This window comes from Sebastes fasciatus, chromosome 23 (assembly GCF_043250625.1).
Source record: "Sebastes fasciatus isolate fSebFas1 chromosome 23, fSebFas1.pri, whole genome shotgun sequence".
Taxonomy (NCBI): Eukaryota; Metazoa; Chordata; class Actinopteri; order Perciformes; family Sebastidae; genus Sebastes; species Sebastes fasciatus.
Window position 1 is genome coordinate 2,563,205 of NC_133817.1, and position 20,094 is coordinate 2,583,298.

The 20,094-nt window shown below is 44.8% G+C and overlaps 1 protein-coding gene across 1 annotated transcript in view; it reads right to left on the bottom strand.

Moving 5' to 3' along the window:
* Nucleotides 1–219: 219 nt before the first annotated feature.
* Nucleotides 220–20,094, bottom strand: part of efcab6 (EF-hand calcium binding domain 6) — a 42,215-nt gene continuing 22,340 nt past the window's right edge. The window contains exons 11-30 of the mRNA XM_074626021.1: nt 18,273–18,509; nt 18,093–18,173; nt 17,717–17,877; nt 17,516–17,641; nt 16,813–17,011; nt 14,847–14,964; nt 13,704–13,810; nt 11,806–12,029; nt 11,655–11,718; nt 11,459–11,577; nt 11,205–11,375; nt 10,141–10,296; nt 9,783–9,996; nt 9,502–9,696; nt 8,064–8,276; nt 7,073–7,282; nt 3,499–3,682; nt 3,237–3,418; nt 1,764–1,913; nt 220–1,069 (exon numbers count right to left, since the gene is read on the bottom strand). Coding sequence (XP_074482122.1) covers nt 947–1,069; nt 1,764–1,913; nt 3,237–3,418; nt 3,499–3,682; nt 7,073–7,282; nt 8,064–8,276; nt 9,502–9,696; nt 9,783–9,996; nt 10,141–10,296; nt 11,205–11,375; nt 11,459–11,577; nt 11,655–11,718; nt 11,806–12,029; nt 13,704–13,810; nt 14,847–14,964; nt 16,813–17,011; nt 17,516–17,641; nt 17,717–17,877; nt 18,093–18,173; nt 18,273–18,509 — 3,234 coding nt within the window. The 3' untranslated portion in view covers nt 220–946. The remainder of the gene's footprint in view (nt 1,070–1,763; nt 1,914–3,236; nt 3,419–3,498; nt 3,683–7,072; nt 7,283–8,063; nt 8,277–9,501; nt 9,697–9,782; nt 9,997–10,140; nt 10,297–11,204; nt 11,376–11,458; nt 11,578–11,654; nt 11,719–11,805; nt 12,030–13,703; nt 13,811–14,846; nt 14,965–16,812; nt 17,012–17,515; nt 17,642–17,716; nt 17,878–18,092; nt 18,174–18,272; nt 18,510–20,094) is intronic.

The window sequence follows — 20,094 nt, forward strand, 5'->3', positions numbered from 1 at the left end:
AATTCATTCCCATGATGCTGCTCGGGGTGATCACAGCGACGATTTACGGAGGTTCCATTCAGTTACATTACGATGCATTCAAGCTCTGCTCAGTAAAAATGAATCGATTGATTTTCGCAAATTAATCACACATTAAAATATTTAATACTCTTATCAATATTGGAGTGGGCAAATATGCTGCTTTATGCATATTATGTATGTATATATTTATTATTGGAAATCAATTAACAACACAAAACAATGACTCGTTTGAGTGAGTGCCAAGAATTTAGCCAGTAGAGATTAGGGCTTTATGCAAATATATGAATATCTTTATTATTGGAAATCAATTAACAACACAAATCAATGACAGATATTGATCCAGAAACCCTCACAGGTACTGCATTTAGCATAAAACAATATGCTCAAATCATAACATGGCAAACTGCAGCCCAACAGGCAACAACAGCTGTCAGTGTGTCAGTGTGCTGACTTGACTATGACTTGACCCAAACTGCATGTGATTATCATAAAGTGGGCATGTCTGTAAAGGGGAGACTCGTGGGTACCCAGAGAACCCATTTACATTCACTGATCTGGAGGTCAGAGGTCAAGGGACCCCTTTGGAAATGGCCATGACAGTTTTTCCCTCGCCAAGATTTAGCGTAAGTTTGGAGCGTTATTTAACCTCCTTCCTAACAAGCTAGTAAGACATGGTTGGTACCGATGGATTCATCATGTTTCTAGCTTCAAAACCCTGCGGGGACCTTAGAAAAAGAGCCCGCTAAGATTTCAAATTTGAAAGTTGCGTTTGCGTTATCACTTCATTATCACGTTAACGTTGACAGCCCTACATATAACACATTTTCTATGAATCAAATTACCACTAAGTTATTGCCAAACACTAAACTCAGGGCCCCTGAGTGTCTGGGGGCCTCGGGGCAGTTGGTAGACATCTGAATGAAGGTCAGTGAAGGAACGCCCAGAGGAAGTTGTTGTAGCAGATCCTCCCTGTGGTGTTGGCGTCAAAATAAGAGCTGAGGTGGAAGAACTCCTCCGACGACAGCGTGACGCTGAAGTGGCGCAGCACCTGCAGGGCGACAACGGCAGAAGTTGGAGTGCGTATGTGTGTGTGTGTGTGTGTCTCCGTCCTAGTGCATTAGGTTGGGGGTTTAGGAGATGTCATCCCCTAACCAGGCTGCTAATTGTTTCTATCGATTAGCTCAGGGAGCGTCGTCGTCAGTGAGTTGTACAGCAGGTAAATGGCAGGGACAATAAAACGGGAGTGTCAGCTGCTGCTCTCCTGGGCCGAAATGTCAGCGTGGTCGTGTTTCAACCTTCAGCTTAATTGAACAATTAAAATTACTGATTGGCTGTCAAGTGAACAGGTGTGTGTGTGTGTGTGTGTGTGTGTGTGTGTGTGTGTGTGTGTGTGTGTGTGTGTGTGTGTGTGTGTGTGTGTGTGTTTGTGCGTGTGTGTGTGTGTGTGTGTGTGTGTGTGTGTGTGTGTGTGTGTGTGTGTGTGTGTGTGTGTGAGTGAGGGCTTTGCAAGCTTGCAAGTTTGAGCTTCATGGATTTCCAGTCACTCTCCATCATCCCTCCTTCAGACATTTTGATAGAAGAGACACAAGCGGAGCTCAAACGATCGCATCAATAATTCATAAAGAGCCAGTTTGTGTCCGAGTGTTTGACACGGCTCGGACGCAGCAGAGCAAGGCGGAGCGAGCGCTGCAGGGCGGAGCGAGCGCTGCAGGGCGGAGCGCCGTAGCTGTAGCTGACCTCACCTTCCTGAAGTCCTGCACCGAGACACTCCCCGCGTGGCTGCGGTCGCACGTCAGGAAGCAGCGTCTGATGGAGGCCCAGGAGGAGCGAACCACGTCGTGGATCCTCAGCATGACCTCCACGCCGTCTTTGCTCAGAACACCCTGGCCCGTCTGAACCGCACCGGACCACGCAGGATCGCCATCAGAGTTACGGAACAGAAAGAACACGGAACAATGAGAAAGAAAACAACACATAAAGGTGAGAGCCCCTCCACATTATCGGTAATGTTTCACTTCTTCACGAGCTGAGAACAAAGTGTTTTTCTGTGATCAGATAAAAAAGGTTTTGTCTCGTAAACTCGCGTGCAGACACACCATCGAATCAGATGAGATGCAGGGGGTCTCTGCAGTTCTACACAGATGGTTGGTTTTCGGTCGAGACAATGCAGGTCTTTGTGATTCCAAAAGTTGGTTTGGAAGGTTGCAGCTCACGGGTTGCCAGATTAGGGCCCTCACCCACACGCTCCACTGAAGCTTGGGTCTCGGCTTAGTCGCTCAGCGGGAGTCCTTTTTAGAGCGTGCCCACCCGTGTGTCATTGTTCAAAGCTTCATATACACCTCGCCGTGCCAGGAAAAAAAAAAGCACGGAAACTCACCAAACTTTGCCCAGTTTGCTTGTCATCGGAGGCGAGAGTCGAGAGCCTGAGGGTGGGAGGTCCCCGCTGAGTTTACACAATCTGGCAACCCGCCGTCGCCCATCGACACCCCCTCACATTCCACAGCCACCCCCCCCACACACACACACACACTTTACTGTAACCCAATTTAAACTTGCAGCCAATAAAACTACAATAGATCAGACGTTAAACGGAGGAAAAGGAGAGGGACGACTGAGTTAATTTGAAATGTGCTAATGTGCCGCTCAGCATGGGGATGTGTAGCTGAGAGTACAAACTCTGTGTCCCAATTTCACATTAACTCCAACTGTGATGACTGGATACGTGAGGGGAAAGTAGACTTTAGAATGCTTACATGCGTACTGAAGTCTCAAGCTGGGACGATGCACCTATCTCCTGATCACGATACGATCACGATACGATCACGATACGATCACGATACTTAGGTGGCCGTTCGATATTACAACTTTTTTGTTGGGAGAAAGTTGAATCAAACACTTCTAGGGACTTTTACTAGCTCTGCCTTTCCTGTCAATGTGTAGTTACTTGGATGTATAGTGTTTAAAACGTTGGATTTATCATGTGAAGGTGCAGGTCGTATCCACGCGGAGCCTCCGCCGTTAACTGCTTTCTTGTTTCGGCTCGTTGCGGTTTGTTTTGGTTGATGGATACGGAAAGGATATGACGTCACGTTACTCAGACTACAACAATAAAAGCGGTAACTTCCTTCTACCTCCACATAGACTCACATGAAGCAGTATTGCACCTTGTAAACACAGAGGAGGAGAAACACATGAATAACAAATGTTCTTTTTACCGGTGTGATAGGAAGAGGGAGTTTACGCCGTGTCGTCTTGGCCTCCGCTGGTTTTAGGTTCAGGAGGAAGTGACGGAGGAAGTTGTGATATGAAACACAGCCATTACTGATGATGTCACACTTCACAGCCAGATGTTCAAACTGCTCCCGGGTCATACTGATGCCGAGAGATCGGAGGATCTCTGTAACACACAGTCAGTCGTTATAGCTTACAGCAGGTAGAAGAGATAACTCATATGATCGTCTGTGGCTCGCCGCTCACCCAGGAAGGAGGTAGCGCCGACGCGTCCCTCTCGGTGAGGATCTCCCTCGGCACACTTCCTCTGGATCTCCTTCCAGCGGCGCTGCACCGCCCCGCGCAGCCTCCTCTCGGCGCTGCCCGGCGGGCTTCCTGTTCCCGGCGCCCCCGCTGAGGCGGGACGCCTGGGGGTGCACCAGGGGGCTGACTGGGAGAGGAATGAGGGATGAGGGAGGTCAGGAGAAGGGCTGCACAACTACACCGAATGAAAGTGGCATCTTAAGTTATTTAGGAGTGGTTTGCCCACAAGCAGCTGATTCTAACGATTCTTACCTCCAATAAAGTTACTAATATATTGTAAATGGATTATTTATTATCTGGTTTGATTATACCTGCTCTTAGTATTTTAAACTATTGTCTTTCATTACTTTTTATTATTTTAAAGATCTACTGTTTCACACTCAACATGTGAATTTAAGCACGCTCATGCATGAGTGTATGTATGATCCATGTTTTATGCGTGTACGTACATTGTGACTTTGGTTTGTTGTGTGATGCAGCGGCCTGGAGCCCAAGACAAATTTCCCTGTGGGACAATAAAGTATATCTTATGTTGTCTTATCTTAATTCAGCTTTACGGTTTGAAAAAACAGTCATCACTTGGAAACAAGGCCAGTAAGTTAGATGTGTTCTGGTCAGACGGATCATGCCAGATCTGGTTCTGCAGGTTTCTCTGAGTCTCGCTCATCAGGAGTCATTGGAGTCACCTGTGATCCCCTTCAGCTGCTGATAATCAGCCTGGCTGGGAGGCTCTATATCAGCAGGTTGGCTGCTCAGTTGGTTGTGTGTCTGCAGAGGGTCAACACCTTCAGTTGGTTCTCTGGGTTTGTGTGTTTCGTGGGGTTTTGAGTGTGCACATCTTTAGCCAGCCTCTGTGCAGTTTATTTCTGTTAGTTTCTCAGTAGCAACTCCTGTCGTTCAGGGTTTTGTTTCATTTTGGTGGGGAATAATTGACTCCAGATGAGTTTTTAGAATCACCATCAAACATGAAAACTCTACATTCATTTACATATATTGGCCACAGACAGCCGTCTTTACAGGCGTATCAGGTTCTGAGTTTGGAAGCTGGGAACGTGCTGCGCCTTCAGCCTCCATCAGCCACGAATTTTAAATTTTTTGCTGCTTGAGAAGTCTGATGAGACTGAACAGGCGTCAGCTTCACATGATTTCAAGCAGGCCATGTACAGTGAAAGACGTTTAACTAAACACCAACTCTTTGTACACCTCACTGGATGAAAGGTGTCGACAGAGCACGTGTTTCTGTTTGCTCTTAGTGTGTATACCGTCTCACAGACGCCGGCTAACAACCCGCTCAACTGTAATCGGTCTTTGTTTTCAATTTTCAAGCTATTAAAACAAGGCGGCCATTATTTAAAGCTGCGAAAAGACAAAATTAAACACTGAATGGTTCATATCTGGAGGTCAGAGGTCAAGGGACCCATTTGAAAATGGCCATGACAGTTTTTCCTCGCCAAAATTTAGCATAACTTTGGAGCGTTATTTAACCTCCTTCAGGACAAGCTAGTATGACATGGTTGGTACCGATGGATTCATCAGGTTTTTTAGTTTCATATGATACCAGTATCTCCACTCTAGCTTTAAAACTGAGCCCGGTATAACCTCTGAAAGATCGATTGTGTTAATGCATTAAAGAAATGATTGTCATTAACACGAATTGGCGTTAATGCGTCAACTTTGACAGATATATATATTAGGGCTGTCAAAGTTAATGAGACACTGGTAACATATGAAACTAGAAAAACCTAAGGAATCAGTTGGTACCAACCATATATGACACGCCAATACTTTCTTTAATATATAAAGATTAAATATTTGAATCGATTGACAGCATTAAATAAATATATTAAATAAACAGGGCGACCCTTCTGGAAATGATTTGGAGTTAAAGTTAAAGTTCCTGAATGAGATGTGAGACGGCAATGCAGTGACTGGATCTCGTCTCTATTTGTATAAATATATAAAGCAAATTTCCACCTCATGTTATTTGCATGATTTGACAGCTGGAGAGTTTTTGTGCAGTCTGTGTTTATTCTCCCCAAACAGCAAAACGTAGTGACTGTACAACAGACGGCTAGCAACATACACACAGAGAGTGTGTCTGTGTGATTGGTGTGACACGGCCTCCATTCATTTATGCATTTTTTTTGCCACGGCATTATATTCACTTCTGAACATTTTGAGCATCGGAAAAAAAAACTTATTATATTTCGTAGGGAAATTTAGTTTGAGTGAGCAAAAATCTATTCTCTGCTCGATACGTGTATTTCTGTGTTTGCTATTATCCACATAAAGTGCACTATAATAACCTCTCATTCAGTTTTTACTCATTTTCCAACTCTTGCATTTTCGTGCTCTGTCGGCTCTTCTAGCTGAAATTGTGGCACAAGTATATGTGAAGAGTGCACGGAGCAGAAACGAGGAGGACAGACGCTGTGATTAAGTGTCCGAGGGTATGTAAGTGCTCAGAGCGGGACATTTGACGGGGTAAAACTGAGTGAGAGAGGTTATTATGGAGCAGTCTTCTGGATATCAACAAACGCAGAGAATAGTAGTTGCTTGCTCAAGCTAAATTGTTCTTTATCTGATAATAATGTCTCCGTATTTCTCTATTTATGCTTTTGCAACAAATATTTTTCTGCGCACTCAGAAATTAATTTTTCCAGACGTCTCGTAGTAACGTACAGAGTAGCTGGTGTCTTTATGCATCATGCATCATACAGCAGCATTCAGCAAAAATTGTAAAAAGAAAATTTAAATTGTTGTGCAGCTCAACTCAGTCTGACATTCATAACTGAGCTTTTAATTGTTATTTTTAAAGGTCCCATATTATTAAAAAATGAGATTTTCATGTGTTTTATATTATAAAGCAGGCTTAAGTCCAATATAAATACTGTGAAAGTATCGAAACGCTCAATCCACAGAGAAATACACACAGCCCGTATTCACAAACTCTGCATTTGAAACAAGCTGTCTGGATTTCTGTCCATTTGTGATGTCACAAATTTGCAATATTTAGACCCTTTACATAGATTTAAATGTAAACATTCTAAATGTGTTTATTCATGGTTGCAGTGTATGTAAATAACATCAGCTGACAGGAAGTACACACGGACCCAAGTTGTTGCCTAGCAACGCAATTCTGTTGCCATTCAGTCGAAATGCGCTAAAACGGAGCGTTTCAGACAGAGGGTAAATATGGGTATATTCAGGCCGACAGTACGAGGAAAATAAAGTTGTTTTTTTTAACATTACAGCATGTAAACATGTTCTAGTAGAAACCCAAAATACAAGTATGATCCTGATTAGATTAGCATAATATGGGACCTTTAAACAAAATTACACACTTTTTTTTTATCTGTTCAAAATGTACCTTTTTAAAGGGAGATTTGATTTGTATTTATTACTCTTATCAACAATCATGCTTGCTTTATGCATATGTATGTATGTATGTATGTATGTATGTATATACTGTATATTAATTGTTTGAAATCATGACAAAAGGTCATGTGTGTTTTACCTTAATGCGTTGCAGAATTGCACCTGCAGTCTCTGGGCGACAAGATTTTGTTGCTGAGGCTGTTTCTCTGAGCTCAGAGGAAGGCGATGGGACATCGTTGGAGGGACCACCTGCTTCTCTCCCGCCCAGCGCACCAGAACGCTTCAGAAACTCTCCGTACTGCAGCTTCTTCTGCTCATCCACAGGCATCTGACTCCACACACACTCAAACTGAGAAGGAAACACACACATACTGTAACTCAGTACAGATCTCCTCCAGGTGTTTCTCCCTCTCCCCTCCCAAACAAAGAGTTGAATCTCACTCAGTTGTCTCTCTGGGCTCCTTTACAGTCAAGATGGTGGACAAAAACAGGGATTTATTAATCTCATATCGTGCCTAACTTTAGTGGATAATAACATCTCAGGTATGGAATTAATCTGCAGATGCTCCGGTTCAATATGGGGCCAGAATGTGGCCTAGAACAGACGAGGTAAGGCTTGTTTTTTAGCTTAGTTGTTTGCCAAAAATGCCCTTTACTACTGAAGCAAGTTGATCACTTGCGGCATGTCTGTAAAGGGGAGACTGAGGCCGATGGGTCCGGTAGAATGCGATATTAGCCGTGGACGGACAGACACACGACCAAACGCATGATCTCCCCACAGGCTCACGCCTCCATGGCGGAGATGATAATCATCCACTCTGGGGGGAGCTCTGCAGTAAATTGGCTTTACAGATGACTAACTTTCTCACACAGTTAATAATTATCAGCAAAGATAAATTTGATTTTGATTAGAATAATTAAAGAAAACATATCTGACTAAAGAGAGAATGGAAACTGGCAAACGCACTGAAATACAGACGCACTCCTCATTTGTAACCATGGACTGATGCCAGTTGTTTCAGCTTGAAAGCTCTGGGAGAGTTGTTGGAAATGTGCTTGTTCTCTTCAACGTCTCCTCTTTTGAATTCTCTTGAATTATAATGCGCTGGAATATATTGAAAGCATTTTACCTGATCATTCGTGAGTCTGAGGCAGCGGTGATCACACAGCTGTCTGAACTGCTCTTTAGAGATCGCCGTGCTGTCGGAGGAGGGGTCCAGATCCGTCGGCTCTTTGGTGATTTCGTACAGGCGACCTGAGACGACATCCTGGATCCGCGTTGGGATTTCAGAGGTCTTGGTCTGGATGGGGGATCTGGTCTTACTCGGGCACCTCTCTGATATCTACAGCATTATGAACAGGAGCACACAAACATGCTCTATATCAGTGGTTCCCATCCTAATTTCCTTCTCCTTGCCCCTTCCACTTGTATCTAAAGAAAACACCATATTTTCTGATGTCATCACCCAAAAAAAATACAAATTCTCGAACAAAATCCTCAATTTGAATAAAGTGATTCAGTGTATTGAATTATTTTTTTTAATAAATCAACTTTCTTCAATGGATATATAACTTCGTCAGTGCGCAAATGGGAGACTTTAAAGATTGTTTTTGAAAGGCTAAACGCCAACAAATATGGATTGAAGCAGAATATTTGGTTAGATAAAAACGTGTTGTGAATTTCGTTAATGATTACATCTTTTTTTTTTTTACAAGAAATGTTGACTTTTGGACAAAGCACTCTGGAGTTATTGGAAATGTTCGGATCACACGAGTTGGAAACAATCCGACGCAGCCGCCACAGGAAGATAATTCTACAGTATAGTATAATATTAGGGATGCACCGATACCACTTTTTTTCAGACTGAGTACAAGTACTTACATTTGGGTACTCTCCGATACCAAGTACCGATACGAGTCCTTCTTTGTGCCAAAAGACCCTCGTTAACAGCCAGCTGGAGGGTGTGAGCTACACACGGCAGGCTGGGGAGTCCCACATACGAGGCGGTGCGCCGCGAACAGCTCTAGGTTGGCTTGGAAAGGCTCAGGGCGAAGGCGGCTCGCTGCCACAGCTTTACAGCGCTCCCCATCGCACCGTTACGGGGCGCCCTGCCCCCGGTGCGACTGTCGACCGGGTCGGACTGTCCTCAGTGCGCCCAAACCGCGTTGTGCTGCGGCCCACGTAAAAGGGGCCAGGGGTCTGCAGCGATATCGGCAAGGAGACCAAGGAGTCTAACGCACGCGCGAGTCAGAGGGTGCAAGCAAAACCCTGTGGTGCAATGAAAGTGAGGGCCGGCGCGCGCCGTCTTAGCTGGGATCCCAGCGCAGAAGGTCGGGCGCACCGTCAGGGGGGTTGGAGCGTGGGCGCATGCGATAGGACCCGAAAGGTTAACGTGACCATTCTCTAGTGCTTGCTGTCGTTTCCCAAATGTTTTTATTTGGTTGAGTTACTGAGTGATTGGAGAGTTATTCAGGTCACCTGTTGCATGGTGTGTTGGACTGGCTCTTAAATGCTGGTTGAGAGCAGCTTGGTGCATTCTCCTCTTAAGTATCTTTTGCTTCTCTTACCGGCGGGCTCTGTGATTGAAACTTGTTGAGGAAGTCCTTCCAGTTAACGGTGCATTTATCCCGGTCCAGCTGCAGTTTGGTCAGCATGTGTCCGTACTGTTTGTCTGACAGACGGGCACAAAAATTCTCCAGCACCTGACGAAACTCCAGAGCTTTGACCGTCCCCGTCCCGCTCTGATCAAAGGCCGAGAACGCCTGGAGGACAGAAAGAGACAGACAAGTGATCAGCTGAGGAAGTGATGACGAAGAAAAAGAAAATGAGGCGTGTTGTTAAGCTTCACCTTATACAGAAGAGGTGCTGATGCTGTGACTAGTTCTCGCAGCCTAACCAGAGCCACGCCCGGACCGAGGCTGCTCAAGGACTCTATCTGGTGCACAGCATCAGGAGACGCAGGAGAACGCTCACACTTCTTCTTCTCTGCTTTAGGGTCAAACGCAGACAGGAAATCCATGTATGCTAACCTCTTGCAGTTTTCATCCATGGAAACCTCCAGCCTGGAGAGAGAGGAGGGAGGAAGTGCAACATAAACATAATAAATATATATATATATGAATAAATACACAATCTATTTTTTTCATCGTGGTCTTTGGTAAGATTGTCTGCACGTCTCTACAGAGGAAGTAAAAGATGGAGTTCACCTGCGCAGGTGATTTACAAGCTGCTCTCTCTGGACGGAGCAGCTGTAGGTCTGCAACAGGCTCAGCAGCTCCTCCACCGTCACCGTGCCGTCTCTCCTCGTGTCCAGGTGAGTCAGCGAGTCGCTCAAACCCTCGTAGTTCTCTGTCAGAATCTGTCTACGGACGGCACAGCGAGAGCTCGTGATACATACAGAAACAGGAGACTTGTGAAGTATTTCTGTTCAGACGGACAGACTAATTAAAATATATTTTTGGCTTCTACTTTTCACAAATATGAGAAAATAAACATTTGAAAACTTTGAATGCAGATTGTGAAAGAGGCTTCTCCTCTCCACGAGTCAAGCCATTGATCACATCTGAAGAAAAAATGTTTTTCTGCTCTCAGAAATCAAAACACATTCACACAGCTAATAAATTGCCGTACCTATTATTGTACGGCTACACTTGGAAAACGAGTGGAATTTAATAAGCCCCGTTGCATTCACAATATTTATCAAGAAAAATATTTGATTATGATGGCTTAATAATAATCACAGCAGGTGCAAAATGTTTCTATACCAGGCTTAAATGTTTGTTTATCCGAAACCCCCCGGGGTGAGGAGCTCATTCAGGAGAGTAGCCACGCTAACATTACAGCATATATATATATATATATAATACTGACACGCCAGAGCTTTTTCAGTCAATATCAATCTATAAATATGTTGTTGTTCAATATTCAGGGCATATTTATATCCTGCCTGAGACATTGAGGAAAGTTTAAATTATCATATCAAGCTTTTGCACCTTCAACACCTCCAACATCACACGTCCACGCACTGTATATTCACTGCTGATCTACCCACTCCACTGTTTCTGTTGTTTGTAACCTCAGTTTAATAAACTGTTGGTTTCAAGTAACTCTCTTGTGTGGACTCCCTCCTTGTCAATGGCGCCTTAATGCACGGTCTTAACTGGGGCTGAAGCCCCGAGAAGAACATCTGGGCTACCTTACTAACCTCTGCTGACCAGGATAAATGGTGGAGAATGGATGGATGGATAATCTAGTACCCTTCTTCGCTTACTCTAAACACTCCAGTGATGCAGCATCAGAGGACGCTGGTCCGTCAGCGTTCTGCCGGGTAACAGCTCCGTTCAGCTTCTGGCTCCGAGCTCCGAGTTCCTCTTCGTGATGAAACCCCAGCTTTTCCAGGAAGTCACAAACTTCCACACGGCCCCGCCTCTCCGGGTCATACCTATCGAAATGAAGTAAAGAATTGACTAGAGCACTTCACTATATAATGTAGTGATCGTGATGCCTCAGCTGGGTATCTCTTACCTCGACCAAAGCTGGTCGAACTCGTCAGACCTCATGGGGAGAGCGTAGGTGAAGAGGAGTTCCCTCAAGCTCTTTTTATGGATCCAACCCCGGCCGTCTGCGTCAGGCTGGCACAGCACCTGATGGGAGAGAGAGGAGCAGGTATTCAGATCTTTGCATCGTGCAAAGAATCATTTTAAATGAAAGTTTTGCTGACCTTAGACATGTCTGCCCACTTGTGGCGGGCTTCAGAGGCCAGGAGGTCATGGAGCTGCTCTCGTCTGTGAAGGACAGACAGAAAAACTAACATAGAAGCACACCAGAGACAACTTTCCTCCGAATGTCCAAGCATCAGTAATGAGACTCACATGCACGCTGTTTGCGTCCCCTTTTTGCCGTTATTTTCAACGACGTCGACAAATTCTGCGTAGTTAAGGTTGCCCCCGGGATGCAGGCCGATGAGATCCAGCAGCCGCTCGTACTCTGCCTCCCTGCAGAAGATCCCCAGGCTGCCGTAGAGCTCTTTGAAATCGTGGCAGTCGACCACGCCTTTACGCTTCCTGTCCATCAGTCGGAACGCTGTCAGGTTGTCCTGATGGGAAGAGGTTGGGTTATCAGAACAGACGTTCATTGGTTGGATAGTTAGTGTGTACTGTTGGTGATTGTTTGCAATCACACTCTGGTACTGTAGATCCTGAAAATTAATTTCCGGCTGAGTGTTTTCACATTCCTAGAAACTAATCAGAAAGAGAGAGAGAGAGAGAGAGAGAGAGAGAGCATGTGTGACTGTGAGTATTTGTGATTAAATGCTACAACTCCTCAAGACCCAAGCCAAGTTCCCGTGTCTTGTTTGCCACCTGCTGATTAAAGTTACCGATAGTAACTGAAGCCGTTATATCGCGCTCTTCAAAGCCGCCAGACTCCATTCACAAATTAGTGATTTTACCTCTCAGAACACGAGTATACATACAACCCCACTTCAAAAAATCCAAATAGAAAGACAGCTCCATAGCCGACGTGATCTCGTGGGCAGGCGTATAAATAGCACGGCACTTTTAAGGACATTTTGCGGGTCATGTCTACGCATTTTAAGCTTTATGCATGTCATTTAACGCTGTTCTCATTCCCAACTCATCGCATACAGACGCATGGTCGCAGTTTTAAACACTTGGTTAACGTTGTCAATTCAAACAAACCTACTTGGTTAGGTTTAGGAAAAGATCATGGTTTGGGTTAAATAAAGGATGTTCGTTACGTAAATTAAGTTGCGTGCTTAAGTCAATGTAAAGAAGTCAACGGTTGACTTTTGATTTCACACAGGACATGAACGGCGGTCTCCTCCCCATCCTCCTCCCTACGTGGACTTTCTCACTCTTTATACGACCTCACCTGAGTTCCGGCGCTCTTGCTCTGAGCGTCTGTTGCCGTGGCGTGAAATGATGTGACATGTAAAAAATGCGTAGTGATAACACGCAAAATGACTTTAGAAATTGCTGCGTTATTCATTCGCCATTTGGTGAGACCTGGTTGCCAAGCGCTACTCCACAGGGAACCTTTATGATTTTAGTCCTGGTTGATTTGGTGACGTCTGTGGTTACCGGTGGTCCCGACAAATGGACTGTTACTAATACAGGTTCCAGGGTTTCATTTGAACAGAGCAGCTCATGAATCTGATTGCAGTGTAAATCTGCACGCCATCCCCTCTGCTGCCTTTACATCCCAGCGGCCTCATCTTTGAGGGAGTCTCTTTGTGATACAACGGTCGCTGCTGCTGTGGACACATCTACAGCAAAGCTTCGTATAGCGCTGTCCCTACTGTTCATCATTACTGTTGTTGTTCAGCTTCGTCTTGCTTCCTCCTTTCTTGTTGGCCGTATATGGGTTTTTTTAAGGAGGCAGAAAAAGATTGGCTTTACGAGTCCCAATTAATTTTTTAATTTGAGATTTTGTAAATATTCAAAACACTTTGTGAAAGAATTTCATGTTTGGACTTATTTCCTTTTCACACAGCTCCATGGTCAAATCTTGAGCACATTGGTACGTACATCAGCATCCTCCTTCATCTCCTGTCATGTCTCTTATAAAAGCATAAAATGCCTACGAAAATACCAGGCATAAGAAATGCCAAAATGTTGTTGGGTGTTATTAAAATCTTAAAAGAGGAGAATTCACATCATTCTTTTTTAAGATACCCTACTTTTTTTTAAATTAAAATAGCAGCATGGCTGATTAGCAGCCGGTCTGAAAGATTTAACATCTTGCTCACCCCGTGGACGATCTTGATCCTGGTCTTCAGGACTGCCAGGCACTGCTCAGCAGAAGTGAGCCGGGGCTCGACCTCGTCCTCATTCTGCCCGTCTCTGGATGTGACCTCTATGGACACCATGAGGGGAAAGACATGTTAACCCTCAGAGATGGATCGGTACCCATAGAACCCATTTACATTCACTGATCTGGAGGTCAGAGGTCAAGGGACCCCTTTTGAAAATGGACATGCCGTTTTTTCCTCGCTAACATTTAGCGTAACTTTGGAGCGTTATTTAGCCTCCTTCCCGACACGGTAGCATGACATGGTTGGTACCGATGGATTCATTAGGTTTCCTAATATGATATGTGATATCTGTATCTTCACTCTAGCTTTAAAACTGAACCTGCCAGAGCCTCTGAAAGACGGTAAAGTCAGTCGGGCTCATAATGAACTATATCCTCTGCCTTCGTGAGGGAATTTTACCCAACAAATTGGGATTTTTGTTCCATTTTGTGACTCATTTGTGTCGGAGAATGCCCTTCATGTCTCCGAGCACACCGGGCATTTAACAGCCTGACCTAATTTACATTTAATTAGAAGCACACTTGTATTCTAAATCTAGGAAACTTGATTTCTATTTATGACTAAACTTTACGTCCTGGCTTTTGTTTGATGATTCTTCTCTTCTTTTTTTTGTAATTCTTTCTACTGTGTTTCTTTTTATTATTTTTTTTTTAGAGGATACAAATTAGAGCGATGCCCTGCTGCTCTGTTTTCTGCTTCCAAAGCATATAATTAGCCCAAACAAGCAGAAATGAATCTGAATCTGTGCTTCTTCTCCGGCTCCGCTAATGAGAGACGAAGAAGGCTCACTCTTACTCTATTTATAATCCGGGATGATTTCTCCAACGGCTCGTGTGCTAAGAAAGACATCATTTTACAGGAAGCAGGGGGGCTTATGTCTGATCACCGTGGGTGGGGTAGGAGTTTGGATGCAAAGGCAAGATGGAGTGAGGGGGGGGGGGGGGAGCCTGCTGGGGAGAGTAGGAAGGGATTTTAAAAATCTCTTATTTAAGCGTAGAGAACCCCGCCATGCAGAACTGATGGGATTGCTGACGCCGCCGGTCAAGATGTTTGAGGCTGCCGTTCTTCTCGTCTCACCCTCGTGGTACTTCGCCAGGAACGCCGAGCGCTCGATGCGTCCGTCCCTGAAGCCCAGCAGTTCGGCGAACTCGCGGAAGTTGTTATCGTCCAAGATGACCCAGCTGTCCTCGAGTATCTGGAGGGTCAGAAGAAGAAGAAGAGACACGTTGGCAGTTTGCTGCACTGAGCTGAGCTGCAGGCCAGGTCGCATTGACTTTTCAGAGTCAGAGCTCATTACAACCAAGTACCGCAGGTACACGAACAACTTTAACCTGCATGTTTTACTGACCAGCTATGGAAGATTTATAACGCCTTAATAAAAACAAAAGTTGCACACTGTTACATGAATTTGTTTTTTATGTTTACTTACTGAATGAATTGTATTTTTAATTGTGCCACAATAAAAATAAATAAAACACATTTGAATGATTTCCAACATTAAAATGAAATCACAAAACATAAAAACAAACTCCGACCGGCTAGCTCAAAGGAAGCTGTTTATGTGAAAAATCGTCCATCAACAGCAACAATAAGCTCCGCCCACGGTTCCACCCCAACGCCGTGATTAGATTATTAGGCTCGTTGGAGATGAACTGCGCCTCGCCTGGAAGTCACAGGAAAATCTCGATCTCTCGTTGCCCACGTGTGCATGACGTCAGAGCGAGTTCGACACAAATCCAACCGGCATGCTTTGTGCGGCGATCGCCGGTGATCAATTCTGATCTCGAACAAGCCTAATATTTTTCATTTTGATATGGACAATGTGTCTCCAACTCAACAAATGAAAAGCTCCCCTCCATATCCTCATGAAAACAGTGCTTTGTGTTTAGTGTCGGCAGGTCGATGCTGCTCTCTGCTGGACAACACTGAAGTGTAATCCACCTTTTTGTTTTGTTTTTTATTTTAATGTGGCATGGAAAATTCATGTCACAATGAAACACTCAGTTATTAAAGTCACTAGAAGGAACTTTCATTCTGTGTTGATTCTGGCGGCCCCTGTGGACAACAGCGGTAGTGTTTCCATGAGCGCCGCCGATAAATGTCGTAAAGATCTGCAGCTGCCAGACTCCCTTCAGAGAAGCTCTGATTTGACTGCAGCAGGGTCTGGTACTCTGCCTCGCTCTTATTGTTTGGTTTATTTATTTGCCAATATTTCTGTATTCTTTGCCTGATTGGATTCTCTATCATCTAAACTTAATAAATAATTGTCCGACTTTTTCTTTTTTTTTGTAATTTGTCGCTGTGCCATCTATAATCAAGGAAAGGAATGATGGCCACAACTATAAAAAATAAAAACCAAGTTGTAATAAAAGCAGTGGGAGTTATCTTCTCATAAAAGCTAAACAAATGACTGAGCCTTCCTTTAAAAATAAAACTATATATTTGTATTGATTTTTAATAAGGCTGTCAATCGATTAAAATATTGAATCGCAAATTATTTGCAAATTTTTTTCTGTTCAAATGTACCTTAAAGGGAGAGATTAACATGGGAGTGGACAAATATGCTGCTTTATGAAAAATGTATGTATATATGTATTACTGGAAATCAATGAACAACACAGATCAATGACAGATATTGTCCAGAAACCCTCACAGGTACTGCATTTAGCATAAAACAATATGCTCCAATCATAACATGGCAAACTGCAGCCCAACAGGCAACAACAGCTGTCAGTGTGTCAGTGTGCTGACTTGACTATGACTTGCCCCCAAACTGCATGTGATTATCATAAAGTGGGCATGTCTGTAAAGGGGAGACTCGTGGGTACCCATAGAACCTATTTACATTCACACATCTGGAGGTCAGAGGTCAAGAGACCCCTTTGAACATGGCCATGATAGTTTTTCCTCACCAAAATTTAGCACATTTAGAATATTATAATTAGTACAAATACAAAACATAACTACTATGTACAGATCCATGTGGAGATTGTCTGCTTTGATGCCGAGACGGCCATGTAGCTGTTATTTGCGCCCGACTCACCTTCCGTACGTCCGTCTCTGACAGCGTCCCGTCTCGGCTGTGGCTGACGGCCCGGATGCGGTCGCTCAGGCTGCTGTGGCGTTGCTCTAATCTTGATCTCATCCTCTGGAAAACAATGTCCAGGATGTTGCAGGTGTCTGAACCGACCTGAGGGCCGGAGGGAGGCCGTCGTCCCCTGGACTGTGGTGACGTGCACGGCCTGTAGGGCAGAAGGGGGCTCATAATAAAAGATAGTGTAGCCAGGGCTGCAGTCAGAGTCTGCTTGTGACCAATAAAGTTGGAGTTAAAACCAGTTAAAAGTGGAGTGAAACCAGAGCAAATCAGGCTGTAATCCAACCTGAAACCAAAATAGTTTGATGGATTAGGGGGCTCAGGTTGTCTGAGTGGAAGACGAGATTTAAAATTCTTGGCACTAACGTGTCCTGATGCCGAGCAAATCGGGTCTTTTTTTCAGGTGGAAACAACACCTGATATCTCCCGATATCTAAAGACGGATAGACGGGGGGACGTGCACTGAATCAGATCTTTGTAAATGACCATTAATGTCAGGCGACGTATGTCAAACTGGAATAATTAAACACGATCTAAAGCACTACAGAGAACCAGAGAATATGAAGTGAAGGGTGCCAGTATTCATGTGGGAAGGTGAGGATGTATGTACAGTTACAGCATAGATCTGAGCTGTATGTCTCTCCATGCTCACCTCGGGTAACTCTTCTCTTGGGATGAGGATGTATCTGTTAGTGGTACTCCCAGGTTTCTGAGAAAGCCGGTGTAGTAAACCAGCTTAGAAGAACTGCTGGGTCTGGAGCTGGAGGTCTCACACAGCCTGGAAACATGAAGTGAAAGTGAAAGTGAGCTGATTTTTTATTATGTGTATGACTGCACTGGTTGTGTTTCTTACTTGTTGAAGAGTGTGTCTGAGACGGGCGCGCCGCAGCAGCTCAAGACCTTCTTCAGGTCGTCCTGTGTGACGTATCCAGTGAGCCGACGGTCACACAGCCTCAGAGCAGCCAGCACTGAACTGAGCTGCTCACACAGCCGGTCCAGCAGTAAACGCTCCGCCTTAATATATCAGTGTACACACACACACACACACACACACACACACACACACAAATCAAACTGTGTGTTAATAATTAACCCCTTTTTTTTCTTTTGATCTCATCTTCTGTTTTCCGTCTCTGTTTGATCTCATGGTGTATGCTACGCGTGATATCTGATCTCATGGTGTATGCTACGTGTGATATCTGATCTCAGGATGTTGTTAACACACTCACTCTCGTCCGTGAAGCAGATGCCAGAGACAGTTTATCAGCGCGCTGCGTGGTCTGCCTCTCAGACGCTGGTTTTTGCTCCTCCTCCTCCTGAGGAAAAAAAAATTAAAAACAATATTATACACGTGTTGGAATTAGTGCACACACACACACACACACCGTCAAATGGTTAAACAAACATACAGCAGTGTGTTCAGTGTCCTCAGGGCCATCCAGGGGCTCAGTGGCGTTAGCAGACGAGGCTGGTGGTGGTGGTGGTGGTGGGTTGAGTCTCTCCAGGCCGGCCGGCTGGATGACTCCGGTGTGTTCTGGGTCCAGTGCGTTGAGCAGCTCTGTGATCTGTGACCGTCCAGTTCGGGGCCGGGTCCCACCGGATCTCTCCAGTAAATGTCTCAGGTCTGCTCTAGTGATCCGACCGGCCTCCTCCGTCTGGAGAGAAAACGTGAAAATGTGAGCATCCTTCTTTAAATTGTATCCACCTTATTCTGTAGAAATGCGTAACTTCCAGCGAGGTAGCGGAAGAAGATTTGATATAGATAACTTATTTAGAGAAAGGTGTTTTAAACCCAATTCCTCCTCTCCCTCATCTTCAACCTCTTATATTGGGTCGCGGGGCCAACAGCTCCAGCAGGGGACCCCAAACTTCCCTTTCCCGGGCCACATTAACCAGCTCTGACTGGGGGATCCCGAGGCGTTCCCAGGCCAGCATGGAGATATAATCTCTCCAGCTAGTCCTGGGTCTTCCCCGTGGCCTCCTCCCAGCTGGTCGTACCTGGAACACCTCAGCTGGCTCCTTTCAACGCAAAGGAGCAGCGGCTCTACTCCGAGTCCCTGACTGAGCTTCTCATCCTATCTCTAACGGAGACGCCAGCCACCCTCCTGAGGAAACCCATTTCGGCCGCTTGTACCCGCGATCTCGTTCTTTGGGTCATGACCCAACCCTCATGACCAGAGGTGAGAGTAGGAACGAAGACTGACCGGTACATCGAGAGCTTTGCCTTCTGGCAAATTATTGTACATAAATATTTCTTCTTTCCTTTTTCCTCGACCTTAAGGTAACATCTTTGAACGTGATGGAGACATGTGATGATGAATAAAATAAAGTGTATATTTAGAAGTCAGGCTTTTGTATTACTGTTTTTATTTACTTCTGAATTGTTAGTGGATGAACTACACCTCCCTTCACAGAGCTTGTTGGCCTCTTGGTGTGCTTTATGTATAAATACGGGTGTGGTTTCCACTTTTTCAAACACTTTGACCTGATGAAGATCCAAACATAGTCAATAAAATCCCGTTGCATGGAGTCGTGTGCCGGCGTTTTTCTTTACTGAGGTTATGATACACAATATCTCAGCGCTTTATTTGACAATGCACTGAGATATTATGACGGTACTGGATGGCACAATAGCGCGTCTATCTGACGTGGATGTTACATTGTGAATTCCACACAAACAATGTGAGTCTTCGTCGCTGCTGAACGCTTCCCCCAGAGAGAGTCTAAAAACCATAGTTGGCTCAGAACCTGCCTGAGTGGAAAACCTCATTATTGGCTGGCGGTGTGAGGACACTCTTGTTTGATCTCCCACCCGCTGAATAGATTATTAAAACAGTTGATGGATGGATTTTTTTTTTTCCTCCCATGCCATTAAAAGGAGGAGATTTTGGCAGATAGATATGTGTGATTCATATCTGGGAGAGGCTTCACACACACGTGCACACACACACACTTCCTCAAACTTGGAAGCCGACTGTTGTTTTGTGAGTGGCGGCAGCAACATCAAACACAACCGTGAATTAATGGAAAATTCAACCCCCCCTCTTTCCCTTTCCCCCAAAGTTTAGTCAAACTTCCAAAGTTTCATCCAGCTGAAGGAGACTGATTTGAAATTAAAGAGGCAGAACTGGATGCGGAGGCGTGTTGAAGGGGACGGCTGTCAGGCGAACATATGGCTAGTGACTGAGTGGCTAACCAGTGGCCATATGCAATCATCTAATCATGTTTATG